At 41.9% G+C, this 16,057-nt stretch overlaps 1 protein-coding gene across 1 annotated transcript in view; it reads left to right on the top strand.

Moving 5' to 3' along the window:
* KIAA0825 (KIAA0825 ortholog) overlaps positions 1–16,057 on the top strand; it is a 286,762-nt gene that overhangs the window by 72,256 nt on the left and 198,449 nt on the right. Inside the window, exons 11-12 of the mRNA XM_075271661.1 lie at positions 8,929–9,111; positions 11,748–11,861. Coding sequence (XP_075127762.1) covers positions 8,929–9,111; positions 11,748–11,861 — 297 coding nt within the window. The remainder of the gene's footprint in view (positions 1–8,928; positions 9,112–11,747; positions 11,862–16,057) is intronic.

Genomic DNA, 16,057 nt, shown 5'->3' with positions numbered 1-16,057 from the left:
ACAGGGGTTCTAGTGCACCCTCGGCCGAGTGTGCATCAGATGTGTAGTTGAGCAAAACTGACTCAGCACTGCTAAGTCTCTGCATTCGCATAGGAATGCATTGGCCAGCCTTCGGCCAATCAGCGCTGGCTCTGCCGGAGGAGGCGGAGTCTAAGGTCGGACCTGAATGGAGACTGGTGTGGAGCGATCTTAGACTCCGCCTCCTCCAGCAGAGCCAGCGCTGATTGGTCGAGTTCCGTACTCTGGCCAATCAGCGCTGGCCAATGCATTCTATTAGCCCGATGAAGTAGAGCTGAATGTGTGTGCTTAGCACACACATTCAGCTCTACTTCATCAGGCTAATAGAATACATTGGCCAATCAGCGCTGGCCAATGCATTCTATTAGCTTGATGAAGCAGAGTGTGCACAAGGGTTCAAGCGCACCCTCGGCTCTGATGTAGCAGAGCTGAGGGTGCACAAGGGTTCAAGTGCACCCTCGGCTCTCCTACATCAGAGCCGAGGGTGCGCTTGAACCCTTGTGCAGCCTCGGCTCTGCTACATCAGAGCCGAGGGTGCGCTTGAACCCTTGTGCACACTCTGCTTCATCAAGCTAATAGAATGCATTGGCCAGCACTGATTGGCCAGAGTACGGAATTCGGCCAATCAGCGCTGGCCAATGCATCCCTATGGGAAAAAGTTTATCTCACAAAAATCACAATTACACACCCGATAGAGCCCCAAAAAGTTATTTTTAATAACATTCCCCCCTAAATAAAGGTTATCCCTAGCTATCCCTGCCTGTACAGCTATCCCTGTCTCATAGTCACAAAGTTCACATTCTCATATGACCCGGATTTGAAATCCACTATTCGTCTAAAATGGAGGTCACCTGATTTCGGCAGCCAATGACTTTTTCCAATTTTTTTCAATGCCCCCAGTGTCGTAGTTCCTGTCCCACCTCCCCTGCGCTGTTATTGGTGCAAAAAAGGCGCCAGGGAAGGTGGGAGGGGAATCGAATTTTGGCGCACTTTACCACGTGGTGTTCGATTCGATTCGAACATGGCGAACACCCTGATATCCGATCGAACATGTGTTCGATAGAACACTGTTCGCTCATCTCTAGCAGTGACATATCGATATGAAATGTAGAAAACAGGGCACTCACCCGCCACGGGATACATAAAACATTCGTTTTTATTTCATCCTCTTTAAAAAAGGTCAAACCTTGACCATCGGGGTACAGAAGACGGAATGATGCAAAGAAACAAGTTTGTTTCTTTGCATCATTCCGTCTTCTGTACCCCGATGGTCAAGGTTTGACCTTTTTTAAAGAGGATGAAATAAAAACGAATGTTTTATGTATCCCGCGGCGGGTGAGTGCCCTGTTTTCTACATTTCATAACAATTGTCATACATGATCAGGCCTCTACTGATGTGATATTAGTGACCTATCCCAATGAGAAGTCATTGATATTTTAGTCCCAGAAAACCCTTTTAGGTAAAGGCCCAATGTAGCAGACAACAGTGAAAAAATCTCTATGGGACAACCGCAGCGGCAACGCATTGCCTGTTTTCCTGCTGCACTTTCCACAGAAAGTCACAGAGGAAACTTCTGCTTCCATTATACCGATAGAGAAGCCATCGGCCTTTCTGTAGATATAATTGACCTTAACGTATAGATTACAACGTATTTAACCTTTCTGCACTTTCTGAACATGTTTATATTGGAAGTTACAGTTATGCTTGTTAAGCCTGTAGGCCATGGGTAAGATAACTGTATACCTTGTATGTAGCATACTCTCCATAGTGGTGTCTGCAGATAGCAAGAATTAAATATTTTACCTCTGTACTTTTTCAGGGGATTTAGAGCCCGTAATCAGAAACATGGAGCTCTTACTGCTATAACCAGATACTAAGAAATGAATCTCTACAGGGTATTGGAATAAGGAAGGTAGATCTTCCCTTTAATGGGATTGTATACCCAATTGTATTAGGAAGGTTGTTTCTAGGCTGCAGTGGGGCTTTACAATAGCAGTTTACACTCATCTCACTGATCACCCATCACTGGCGATCCAACGGTGCGCAGGTACCCGCTGCGTTCCACATGATGCTTCTGTCCAACAGGAGATGGCTAGGAATGTCTGCTTAGCCAATCAGTGGCTGAGACTGGTCACTCTTAAAAGACTCACCCAGGATTTCTAATATTCTTTAGCCCTGTAGTACAAGGCATATAATGTATAGTAAACAGTACAGTCACTCACTTGGTACATTGTTCACACTACTGCTGAACGGGTCCCATGACTAGTCATATGATTCAAGCACTGTCAGCTTTGATGGTACGTGTCTGGGTACCGGAGATATCAGTTCCAGTAATTGTGGTATCGATATCCTTTCACAGTCAGGACTAGACTTACAGCTCTGTGTCATCGCTGGACTGTAAGGAACGCTCCCTCTTACAGTAGTAGGCTGTTCAAGAGTAGTGTCACGGGGGCGTTCCTTACTGCTCAGTCATGTCACTGAGCTGTATGTCCCACCCATCTGACAGTGGAGCAATATCGGTGCCAAAATTGACGGCACTGATGTCTCCAACATCGGGGCACATACCCGGAAAGCGGAATTCAGCACACTGTCTGCTTTTTAGCAGTATATAATTATAACGCCACCGGCATTTCCGTTAATACATAATAATGTATTGGTCTTCTGGCCTCCAAGTCATTTTTAAGGGGCTGTCCAGTTTAAGCAAATAAACGTTATTGTTTGTATAGTAAAAAGTTATACAATATTCATCACAGATTTCTAGACCTCTGCTTGCTGTTATTCATTCTATCATCCATGGTCATGTGATATACAGTCCATGGCCATGTAATATACAGTCCATAGTCAAGTGATGGACACACAGGTTCACAGCTCATTATAGTCGCAGCACAGTACCAAAAGGTCTGTCCAGTAACAAGCTGTGCATCACATGACCATGGACTGTATATCACATGACCATGGACTGTATATCACATGACCATGGATTAATTTTTATCCACTGAAAGTAAGCAGAATGAATGACAGCAAGCAGAGATCTAGAAAATCATAAGAAATCAATACAGATATTGGAAAGTTGCATAACTTTTTATTACACAAACAATAAGATATATTTGCTGAAACAGGACATCCCCTTTAAGGAGAAACCAAACTGGCACAGACACATATGACGGAACTTTATGCTCTACATATGCAGCACACGTGAATTGTACATGGAATCGTAAAGCACGGTGCTTAGTCCCATTCTTCCCACTTCCAGGTGCTATGCTCTAATAAACATTGAGAACAATGCTCTGATATCCTCAGCTATTAGTAACTAAATACTAAGGCTCTGTGCATGAGACACATGTAAAGCATTGTAACAAGTGTTATTAATTTGATCAATATTATATGGAAAAGTGGTTTATTGTGAGATGTCATGTACTCCACTTGTCTGGGACATTTATATTACACAGACACATTATTCTTGGTATTGTATTTCCAGATGAATAAAAATCTGTAAACTGTTAACTATACCTATACATCTTGCTGTTCTTACAATAAAGCGACAGGAATAGACTAAAGTAACATTTGCCATTTATAGTTCTAGACACATATGTGCTTCAAGTTCATTTTGCACTCACATTTGTTTCCTAACACATTTGTGTCTCATTTTGCAGTTTTATTATAAGATTTGTGCTTTATCCAACTTTATTACTATTACACTTCAGACTCCAGTGTACAAAAAGGAACAAAAACCGTATCACTGAGCATGCGGAAGGGGAAGGGTCAGAATTTTAGGAAGCCGCCTAAATCATTGATGGGGAATGTTCTCTTGGCACACCCTGGATCTTCTAACCCCGTGGATGAATGTTTGGATAATTTGGCTTATTTGTGACCAACCAAGTTAAAGAGGTTGTGTCGTTCCATTCACTTCTATGGGGTTTGTGAGTGCTGCTGGAGATTACAATCCTGGCAATGAATTTAGTGCTGCTTATGCAAGTACACTGGTTCTTCATTTACAAGGAGGCTTTAGCTGAGGCCCCACGTTGCGGAAACGCAGCTTTTTTGTTGCAGATTTTGCTTTTTTTTTTTTTTCTTTGAGCCAAAGCCAGGAGTGGATTGAGCAGAAAGTAGAAGTATAAGAACCTCCTATATATTTCCTATTCCCTTGTAGCCTTTCCTAGGTTTGGCTTAAAAAAGCGCAGCAAAATCAGCAACAAAAGAAGCTACGTTTCTGCAACATGGGGTCTCAGCCTTATGAAGACTTTTGGTCCCCCATCTTCCTGATCATTAGTGGACCAGGTTGATGGGCCTCCAGTGGTCAGACACTAGATGAGTGTCTCCTGTGGACAGGTGCACTGTAGTTAACCATTAGAGAATCTCTTTCATTTTTACCTGATCTGTTCCATTTTTGATTTAGGTTTCAAAAATATCTGATCATAGGGGTAGCCAGGTATCCCTCTGCCATCACTATACTGTATATAACCTGGAAAAAAATGTTTTCGGTTGGAAAAAAATGTTGGCTTTACAAGGAGACTATTGTGGGCATGCTTTGTGACCTATGCAGATGGGGGAGAGTGGCCTCAAAAGCTGTAGAGCAATCTCTTTATTCTCTCAAGTCTTTTTGAATGTTTAGTAGGTGAAATCCTGCCTTCCTTGTAAGGTGAAGGTTTCAGAATGTTACTGTAACCTAATGCTAAATAGAGATGAGCGAACAGTGTTCTATCGAACACATGTTCGATCGGATATCAGGCTGTTCGATGTGTTCGATTCGAATCGAACATCACGTGGCAAACTCCAAAAAAATTTGATTCCCCTCCCACCTTCCCTGGCGCTTTTTTTGCACCAATAACAGCGCAGGGGAGGTGGGACAGGAACTACGACACCGGAGGCATCGAAAAAAATCGGAAAAAGTCATTGGCTGCCGAAATCAGGTGACCTCCATTTTAGACGAATAGTGGATTTCAAATCCGGGTCATATGAGAATGTGAACTTTGTGACTAAGAGACAGGGATAGCTGTACAGGCAGGGATAGCTAGGGATAACCTTTATTTAGGTAGGAATGTTATTAAAAATAACTTTTTGGGGCTCTATCAGGAGTGTAATTGTGATTTTTGTGACATAAACTTTTTCCCATAGGAATGCATTGGCCAGCGCTGATTGGCCAGAGTACGGAATTCGACCAATCAGCGCTGGCTCTGCTGGAGGAGGCGGAGTCTAAGATCGCTCCACACCAGTCTTCATTCAGGTCCGACCTTAGACTCCGCCTCCTCCGGCAGAGCCAGCGCTGATTGGCCGAAGGCTGGCCAAGCACACTCAGCTCTGCTATATCAGATGGGCTGACCGGCACATCAGATGTAGCAGAGCCGAGTGTGCACACTCGGCTCTGCTACATCTGATGTAGCAGAGCCGAGTGTGCACACTCAGCTCTGCTATATCAGATGGGCTGACCGGCACATCAGATGTAGCAGAGCCGAGTGTGCACACTCGGCTCTGCTACATCAGATGTGCACACTCGGCTCTGCTATATCAGATGGGCTGACCGGCACATCAGATGTAGCAGAGCCGAGTGTGCACACTCGGCCCTGCTACATCAGATGTGCACACTCGGCTCTGCTATATCAGATCGGCTGACCGGCACATCAGATGTAGCAGAGCCGAGTGTGGATATAGGAATCCATAGGAATGAATTGGCCAGCGCTGATTGGCCAGAGTACGGAATTCGACCAATCAGCGCTGGCTCTGCTGGAGGAGGCGGAGTCTAAGATCGCTCCACACCAGTCTCCATTCAGGTCCGACCTTAGACTCCGCCTCCTCCGGCAGAGCCAGCGCTGATTGGCCGAAGGCTGGCGTGTGCACACTCGGCTCTGCTACATCAGATGTGCACACTCGGCTCTGCTATATCAGATGGGCTGACCGGCACATCAGATTTAGCAGAGCCGCGTGTGCCAGTCAGCCCATCTGATATAGCAGAGCCGAGTGTGCACACTCAGCTCTGCTACATCATATGTAGCAGAGCCGAGTGTGCACACTCGGCTCTGCTACATCTGATGTAGCAGTGCCGAGTGTGCACACTCGGCTCTGCTACATCTGATGTGCCGGTCAGCCCATCTGATATAGCAGAGCTGAGTGTGCATTGGCCAGCCTTCGGCCAATCAGCGCTGGCTCTGCCGGAGGAGGCGGAGTCTAAGGTCGGACCTGAATGGAGACTGGTGTGGAGCGATCTTAGACTCCGCCTCCTCCAGCAGAGCCAGCGCTGATTGGTCGAATTCCGTACTCTGGCCAATCAGCGCTGGCCAATGCATTCCTATGGGGAAAAGTTAGCTTGCGAAAATCGCAAGCTGACAGGGATTTCCATGAAATAAAGTGACTTTTATGCCCCCAAACATGCTTCCCCTGCTGTCCCAGTGTCATTCCAGGGTGTTGGCATCATTTCCTGGGGTGTCATAGTGGACTTGGTGACCCTCCAGACACGGATTTGGGTTTCCCCCTTAACGAGTATATGTTCCCCATAGACTATAATGGGGTTCGAAACCCGTTCGAACAGTCGAACAGTGAGCGGCTGTTCGAATCGAATTTCGAACCTCGAACATTTTAGTGTTCGCTCATCTCTAATGCTAAAGTCTGATAACGTCTTTGTGATCAGAAGACTCTGATATTAAGGGAACCAATGGTCCATCCCCAATGAACACGTCCTTACCTAGAAAGGAAATGGATGCTGTCTAAACATATCCAAACACAATGCACGGCTGGTGCTGTAGGCGGAATAATGTTTATGTCTGCATTTTGTATATTTACCGTATTTCTGTTGAATATGTAAAGTAGAATGGAGTTGTCATGCTTCATCATTTAGTAATGCAGTGTTTATATTTCCTGCAGAGAAGTGAATAAAACGTTCTTCATAAATCAAGCATTGATGTGTTACAAATTCTTGCTGACATTTTGATGTACAGTACATAATAACGTATTGGGATTGCTGTGCAGCTTATTTATACATACACTAGACACACCACACTCCATGATCAGACTCTTCTAATTATTCATTCATTTGCATTCCGTTGCATATCCTACTACTGCTTTTTTTGCTTTTTTTTATATTTTTCATTTTTTTCTATTAATTTTTGTGAGATGTGATTTCCATATAAATTAATGGGACAGTAAGTGTCAATGAGAATTACACTGTGGCAATATTGATTCTTTAGAATAACGGCTATAGATGTCAAAACAAGAGTGAATGCAGGGGGCCTCATTATTTAAGGTAATGGCCTCCAAATGGTGGCTTGGGAGCCACATGTGGATCACAACCCCCAATCTCTGTGGCTTGGAAGTCCTAGCCATAAGCACTGGTTAGTAAAGATGAGCGAGTACTATTCGAAACTACCGTTTCGAATAGCACGCTCCCATAGGAATGAATGGATGCAGCCGGGGCCGGCATCCTGCCTCTTAACCCCCTGCGTGTCGGCTGCTCCCATTCATTCCTATGGGAGCGTGCTATACTGGTAATATTGAATATGTACCTGAACCTAGCAGTGCCAATTTAGATGGTATAATTTAATATTAGTAGTATAACTGTACTTGTTTATGATTTCATAATATATTTCTCCAAATTTCTTTATCAATTGAATGGGACTCTTGACTAACAGTGAAAGTTGAATGTACTGTAGGTCACGGTGAGCAAAAGGTTGGGGATCTATAAAAAAGGTCACAGTGACATCACAATGGTTAACTGTGACATCACAATGAGCCATCGTGACATCACGGTGGAGAATTGCAACATCATAAAAGGGCAATGTGACATTAAAAGGGAAATATCACAATGGTGCATTGTGACATTGCAGTGGTCACTGTGAAATCACAATCTGGTATTGTGACCTCATAGTGGGGCACCAACATGTATTTTAGGATGTATTTTGTGCACTATTTACATGATATCACCATTTATTATCAATGCTGTAATGTAAACTATTAAATTATTTCACAAAAAAGCTGGCTATAACTTTGTGTTCTGTATTCCTAGGTTATAACCATGTATTAGTAGCATTGTTGTTAATCCTATGCTTTGTTCTATTGAGATTATTTGACAATAGCATTTGTCTTTATTTATTAGCTGTGTTCTATTGTCATGATGGCACAATGGTTTTCGTTTTAATGACATTACCTATGCTCAAGGTTCCTCTTCCTATTGTGTGAATATAGTGTTTGTATTTTTTTCCCATATGTCACGCTCTTTTATTATGGTGACATGGCAATGTTAGTTTTGTTTCTTATTCTATTGTGTCAATGTCACAATAGTGACTGTCTTTATTCCATACACCCTTATTCAAGAAATGTGTTCTAAATAGACATTTATGGTTACTTAAAGGGGTTATCCATCCCCCCCATGCGCCACAGATCAGCTGCTCTGATAAAGCATAGCTCTCAGTAATATTTGCATGCTAGGAGCCATACTGCTCACTTATTGCACAGTGTAGTGGCAGCTTTAGGTACTGCAACACTGCCCTATAGACATCAGTGGGTCAGCGCTGAAGTACTTGAAGCAGATCTAGTGAAGATAGATGTAGCAAATAATTTTATATGTTTACTTTTTATTAGAGATGATCGAGTAGTATTCAATCGAATATCGAATAACATTATAGTCTATGGGAAAAAACAGGAATGTTGTTCCATGGAAACCAAAGTTTGACACATTGGATCCTCCAAGTTCCGGAAGCAGCAGGACAAGGAGCATGAGGAGGTTTTTGCATTGAATTTAATGGAATTTTCCCGCGTGGTATTCGATCGATACAAGTATTTGATCGAATAGTCGTATTCGATCGAATACTACTCGCTCATCTCTACTTTTTATGTTTCTAAAATGATGTGTGAAAAAGTGTGATTAAAATTCTTTTTGTGATATTAAAGGGACAATAATTTAGTATTTATTCTCATTACAGAATTGATATCCTGGCTATCCTATCTTGTGTAGAGAACTTTCTATGGTCGGTATGTACCAGTGTTCAAGAACTTGTAACACAAACCCATAATCCTAACAGCACGGTATTAAAGATACACAATTACTGTAACAGCCTACTGACTACAATGACTGTCTTATCCGCACCTCTGCAACAATTGACACAGTAAGTATTTGCTTGTATGTGGTCGCAGTTGTACTCAAAACTGGAGACTAGGGTTATGAAGATCTATGATCTATGGTCATCATGTGATTTCTGGGGGGCAGTCACAACAGTACTCTACTGGCATCAAGATTATTATCACTACATCTACTATTTACATAGTAAAGAGATTCTTAGTGTACACTGTGATCAAAATTTGAGGCCCCATCTGTCAGGCAACCTCTGGCTAATGGATCATCGTCATCATGGCCAGCTTTAACCTAATGCGTATGGACAGTCATACGCTATGCATGTAAGATCTCAAGGAGGAAAAAGCTGTCTCTCTAGTACCACGTATTAGGTAGCTGCCCTATAAGTTAATGGCTGACCCTTTAATAAGCTTTGCTGCATAGCTTAGGGTATATAGCGGTTCTTCAAGTTACAATATTAAAAGGTTACAGGACGACCATTGTAAGTTAAAACCATTGTAACTGGAAAAAAAATAAGCCCTGAAGAAAATTGCTAGTTTTTTATAAAGACCCTCAACATGTCACAGAAATATGAAAAAAATTAAGATTTAAAGAAAAAAACATCAGATAACTAATAGAGATATAGAAAATACTTAACAAATAAACATTAGAAAGAGTTGCTAGAAGATCTAAATCACTTTCTATAATAATGACAGGAGCTTTCCCAGGATCCAGAAAAGTATACACAGTGCACCGCAAAAGTAGCTTGGAATTGTTCTCATCTGGTGTTACAAAGGAGCAGGACTTTCTTCCACATAGATGACAGCTAATTTGCATATCTTACTTCCCAGGGAGCATTGCCTGACCTATGAGACTCTTCAGCTTTGCAGTCTCCACAATGAGACACAGTTCCCCCTATATCAACCATTTATAGATGTATTTTGTAAAATAACCATCACTACTAAGTATCCTGGTAAGATCTAACATTGCCTACTGCCACCTTCTGAGCCAAAAAAGTGTCAAAGAACATTTGGCAATCAATTTCTATGGAAATGTTTGTGTTGTGTAAAATGGCCTATTTCAAATACAACAAACAAGATTTCATTGTAAGGGATTTCCAAGATTACATTAATAGGGTTAAACTTTGTAGGCGGGGTTGAATCATTTAGATGTGTTTTATAAAAGCTGACACTATTTGGTATGCCATGAGGAAGGAACACGTTTTTGTATTAAAACTCGTAGCCTTGCTATGTTGATGACCGACCCCTTGTAGTTACCATGTAACTGTTTGACTGGATAAAAATAAAAGTTACATTTTATTGAACATCGCCTGGTTGACGCTGGATTTTACAGCTTTGGACTATCTCAAATACCAATATGATACCAATTTGCATAATTGTTTATTGTCCTTAACCACCAGCCAAACTTTTGGACCCAAGTTTGTATATATATATATATATATATATATATATATATATATATATATATATATATATATATATATATATATATATATATAAATATATTCTGTCTCATACATAACAAACTTTGCTACCAGTGACCTTTTGTGAGACAAATTTGGCTGCTTAGCCTCTGAGACATACAGGTGCTTCCCAAGGAGAGCAAAAACTCATGGTTCTCATGAATGCTGCCACCAGACAGCAAGAGGGGCAAACTCTGAAGGACCATACGTCAGACATGGCTGAACCCTCAGGCCCTCCCTTTAAGCTTGGACAGAATTCTATAGCTCTTAAAAATGGACTGGGCTTGTATAAAGAACACATAGATAAGCAGTCCTTTGACAAATGGAAGGGTCTTATCACTCTACTTCAACAATTCATTCAATCTTTCAGTCAACAATTTGATTTTAAGTGCAAGTGTTCTTTGGGGGACCCACCTCTGTAAAAGCAGCAATTTCCTGAGGCTCTTGTGGTGTCCGTATTGGCTGCATGTGCACATAGACCCCTCTATATGTAACAGCATATCAATCTTGTGCAAAGTAATATTGCTAGATAGTGGTCCTTGTTGGACCCAATGAACAATTCAACTGTCACACAGGTTTTGGGAAAACCCATGTAACCCCACAGTCACAAAACTGAGTTTCAGCCATGGAACTCAGTCCGTGTGTTGTCTGAATTTACCGGCCTGGACAGTATACTGGCAGAGGGACTCCCTTACTGATATCAGTATGGGTCAGCATGTCACAGAGAGGCAGAGACTCCTAGCTGCATAGATAAGTATACTGTTTGGAGTCCTTCTCCTGGTATACTGTTCAGAGCAATAAATCCGGCCAACACACGGACAGAGTTTCATGGCTTAAAATCAGTTGTGTGAATGTAAGGTCCCACATTCTCTTCACGGAGTCATGGCCACTTATTGACACATCGTCGTCCCCCCAACACCATTCCCTATCTGCAATGACACACTCCAGAATGCATTGGTGTGGGATCCTGCTTTCTATACAAATATAACATCCTTTACAGACTCTTTTTGATAGTTTTATTTCTGTCTTTGATTAAATATTCACAAACCTCGCATTATATTCTCTATAATGGGAAAACCATGTTGCGCTAGTCTTTGAAGAATATTAATTCCACATATAAAATAGCTGCTACTGTTTGGGTGAACGCTTCCTTTTTAATAAGAAGATTGTATTGTTTTAATTTCTCATTGCAAGTAATGTCATTCTAGGACTATCAAGAAGAGTTTGGCCGAGTTTCATTCACATCCTTCAGAGCCAGCATCAGAAGACTTTTTATTCTGGCTCACATTTATTAATCCAAACCTATTCCCTTCTTTGTCTAAGTAAGTATCTTTTGTTTTATTACTTCCTACTTTGATGTGTATTTCAAATATCTTGTGCTGTTTTATCTTCTTTTTTTTCATACTTGGAGATAATTTATTTTGTCTTATGATATAATACATTTTATCTCATTATAGTCGCAGAGATTTAGGCTATGATTCTGAATGTATGATTATTCACGTATGAATATATTCAAGATATGTTTAACACAAAAAAAACAATAGTAAAGAATGACTAATTGAAACTATTCTACAAAAACCACATTTGGAACCAGCTCTTTTTTCTTTAATAACCAATGTATTTCTACTTCATATTCTTAAATGGGAAAAGTAATGCCACAATTTGTCATTGCGGGAAGAGGGTACTGAGACCCCCACTCATAGCTAGGATAAAGAGAACTTGGTCTTCTCATGAGTGTTAGACATCTTAGACCAAGGGGCCAGTTCAATGTCTCTCAGACCATTGGAGGGCCGAAATATAGGTTAAAAAAAATTTAAGATTATATGCTCCACAGTACGCCCCACACACACACACACACACACACATTATATGCTCCTCAGTACGCCTCCCCACTGTATTATATGCTCCTCCGTATGCCCCCCACACAAAGTATTATATGCTCCTCAGTACACACCCCGTATTATATGCTCCTCAGTATTGCCCCCCTGTATTATACGCTTCACAGTACGCCCCCCCCATTATACGCTCCTCAGTACACCTCCCCACTGTATTATACGCTCCTCAGTATGCCCCCCATTGTATTTTACACTCCTCAGTACAACCCCCACACATACAGTATTATATGCTCCTCAGTATGCCTTTCCCCCCGTATTATATGCTCCTCAACACACAGACGCACACAGTTTTATACTTACTCACGAAGAGCCGCCATTCGTCCTCCTCCTTCAGACTAAAGGCACTGATGACTTACGTCATCGCGTCTGTGTTGGGGCAGAGGTCACACTCTGCAGTCAGTGTAGCCTACACTGTTTGCTTTCAGCTGTATGTGCCTTTGCACATACAACTGAGAGCAAGCGATCACTCTCTAACGGGGAATCCTGTACCCAATTCCCTGTTAGTGAGCTATCCGGGCGATGGCGCGTGGGCCACATGTCCTCGACGGGCCATAGTTTGAGGACCCCTGTCTTAGACTCCTATCTGTTTTTGGCAGAGTGTTGTATAAGGGCAATATTTTGTGCATGGCCTGTACATAACTTATGGTGTGCAAGAACGCCAGTGCAAGCCAAAGATATTGTATGCATAACCCTGCTGAAGGTTGCAACCCATTTGTTCTAGTGATCAATGAAGGTGTCCTCACCTAAATCCCCACTGATCACAATGTCTGACACATTGCTGTTATGGTCAGAGGTTTTAAAAAGAAAAATGAAGGTTTACAAACAAATCGACATCTTGAACTCCTCAAACCATTGTTGGATAATTTTGCATTGTGGCCACATACATTGGGGCAGTACCATAACCATAATGGAGTGTACTCTGGGCATCTTGTAATGTTTATCTATGATATATATATATATATATATATATATATATATATATATATATATATATATATATATATATATATATCCATCCAGATGGTTCCCCAACAGTGCCAACACACAGCCAGGATCAGTAAGTAAGGTCGCGGGTCTGCGAACTCCACAAACAGTATCATTATACTCAGGGGGTCTTTTAAGACCCCCGAGTATAATGATTAGAGGCCTAGGAGAGGTGAGGTTAATACAAAAAACACTTTTACTTACCTCTTCTGGCTCCAAAAGGCTTCAGGCCTACTTGTGTGATGTGGGTCGGGCTTCTGTCCTTATGCATCAAGATGCAAGCCCCGACTCACGTGACATCTATTCGATCATTGAAGATGGCCGACATCAGTAAGGAGTGCGCCAGAGCCCAAGAGAGAGAAGTAATAGTGTTTTTTATGTTTGTATCCTCCCCTGGGTCTCCGATTATTAAATTCTGGAGCCTGAAAAGACCCCAGAGTATAATAATTGTTCATGGGTGGTCCACAATGGGGCATAATACTGTGTACAGGGGCTACTATGGGGCATAATACTGTGTACAGGGGCCACCATGCGGCATAATAATGTATTCAGGGCCTGCTATGGAGCATAATAGGCATGCAGGGATGAGGGAAGTGGGGGGAAGGCGGTTGGGGCTGGCCATGACAAAAGTTTGCCATGGGCTCCCGCCATTCCTAGTAACACCCCTGCTTCTTAGTATTCATTCATACAGGTTTTATTGCTGCATAAACCTATGCCATTCACCCTCAGTTCATATAAGTAACAAAGGACATGTTCTATCACTAGTTACAATGATACATTGTCCATGAGACCATGCTTGCGGCCATATGACCAAACCTTGATTATCTGAATAATTTGTGACACTGTCCTGTTTATTGGAGATCAGGGACATTTGATGCCTGTGTTTTAGCCTTCAGTAACAATTACTTGTATATAAAAAACAACAATAAATTTTGCTCTATAAAAATATTTTCATTGTCGTCTTCCCATCCAGTCTGTCTTTTTTTGCTTTTCTCACTGACCTATTGAATTGTGCCTCCACTTTACCTTCATTTGCTTTATTGCAGTTATTAGTAACCTATTTTCATCTTACATCTGTTGTAAAATTCCAGGGAAAATGTAAATGCTTTTTCTTTCTCTGGTTAATATTCACTTTAGTTAAAATTATGGCCTTCTTCTGTTTCATGAGATTTTTCTTCTTCCATTTACGAGGCTCGTCTTGCTCACACAGAGCTGTGTTAGTTATGAGAATGAGCTAGCATATGCCTCTCCATATGTCCAACATAGAACCACTCCATACAGCTATCGGTGGTCTTTCGGTGGCCAAGGTTTTTCCTACAGCATGTAATTTCTCCCCTTGGAGCGAATCACTTTCCTGTGAATATTTCAATCTGCATCTACTTTAAGTGCCAGAAATTTGTATATATTGCAACTTGATCATTCTCCATCTGGTTAGAGGGAAAACTATATTTGTAACAGAATATTCTATAAATTACTTTTTTATTAATTCCATTTAAGCAGATGCATATGGGAAGTTTTTCACAAAGTGTTGCATAACACATCACGTCATTTACAGCTACTGAGTTTTATCTCTTGCTATTTGCAGTGGAATTTTGATATTAAATCTGCAAAAATGCCCTTAAAATGAACAGGCTGCTATTTTTATTAGTATTAACAAATCTATGTAGAGACGTGTAATATTGTTTTGTGGTGTTGTACGTTTTTATTTAACCATTTCACATTTTTTATGACAATTCACGCTAATAATTAGACAGTTGTAATACTCACATTAGATAAAAGGAACTTGTCATATGGATAATGCTGGCAACATGTTATAGACCAGAAGTCACTGAGTGGCTCAAACATGTTTAAATTGTGCCTAACCCTATTGTTAACTGAGACTTTTGACCAAATTCTTTGGTAATGCCACAACAACAGTAATGACAATAGTTCACATTGCAGTAGTATTGGCACTTGCCAGCAGATGGGAAGAGGACCCATATGCCACATGTGACTTACAAACTTCCCATATCCATGGAGACTGTATGTTTTTCACTGATCTATACTGTGCAGGAGAGGTGAGGGTTAATTCTCCTACACATATTCCTTATAGCTCCTCACTATGCCCACTTTAGCCTGCAATAAATAATTGGCCACCTACCTGGAGAGAATATGCCGCCCCAAACACAGACAGACCCTGAGCCGGTATAGACTGAGCACCCACAACCTGGAGATGGAGACGGGGCGTCACAGGCAAATGTACAAGCCACGGGAAAACAGACTGTGCCAGCACTGTGACCAGGGGGCCCTAGAAGACGAGACCCACTTCCTGCTACACTGCACCAAATACTCAGCTGTGAGGGCCGTCTACTACCAAAGACTCCCTGCCCACATCCCAGACTTCATATCTGCAGATGAGAAGAGGAAACTCTACATCCTACTGTGAGAAGAGGAGTCCACTGTGGAGATCGCTGCCCAATACGTGTCCAGCTGTCACCAAACCAGAGGAAGATGAGACTCCACGGACTGTTATACCCCAAACCACCCGCCCCACCCCACCTCCCCATATAGCGGTCACCAACTAAGAGGAAGATGAGACTCCATGGACTGTTATACCCCAAATCAGCCACCCCCCCACCCCATACTCTCCCCCTCGACTC

This window comes from Leptodactylus fuscus, chromosome 1 (assembly GCF_031893055.1).
Source record: "Leptodactylus fuscus isolate aLepFus1 chromosome 1, aLepFus1.hap2, whole genome shotgun sequence".
Taxonomy (NCBI): domain Eukaryota; kingdom Metazoa; phylum Chordata; class Amphibia; order Anura; family Leptodactylidae; genus Leptodactylus; species Leptodactylus fuscus.
This window is presented reverse-complemented; position numbering and strand designations above follow the sequence as displayed.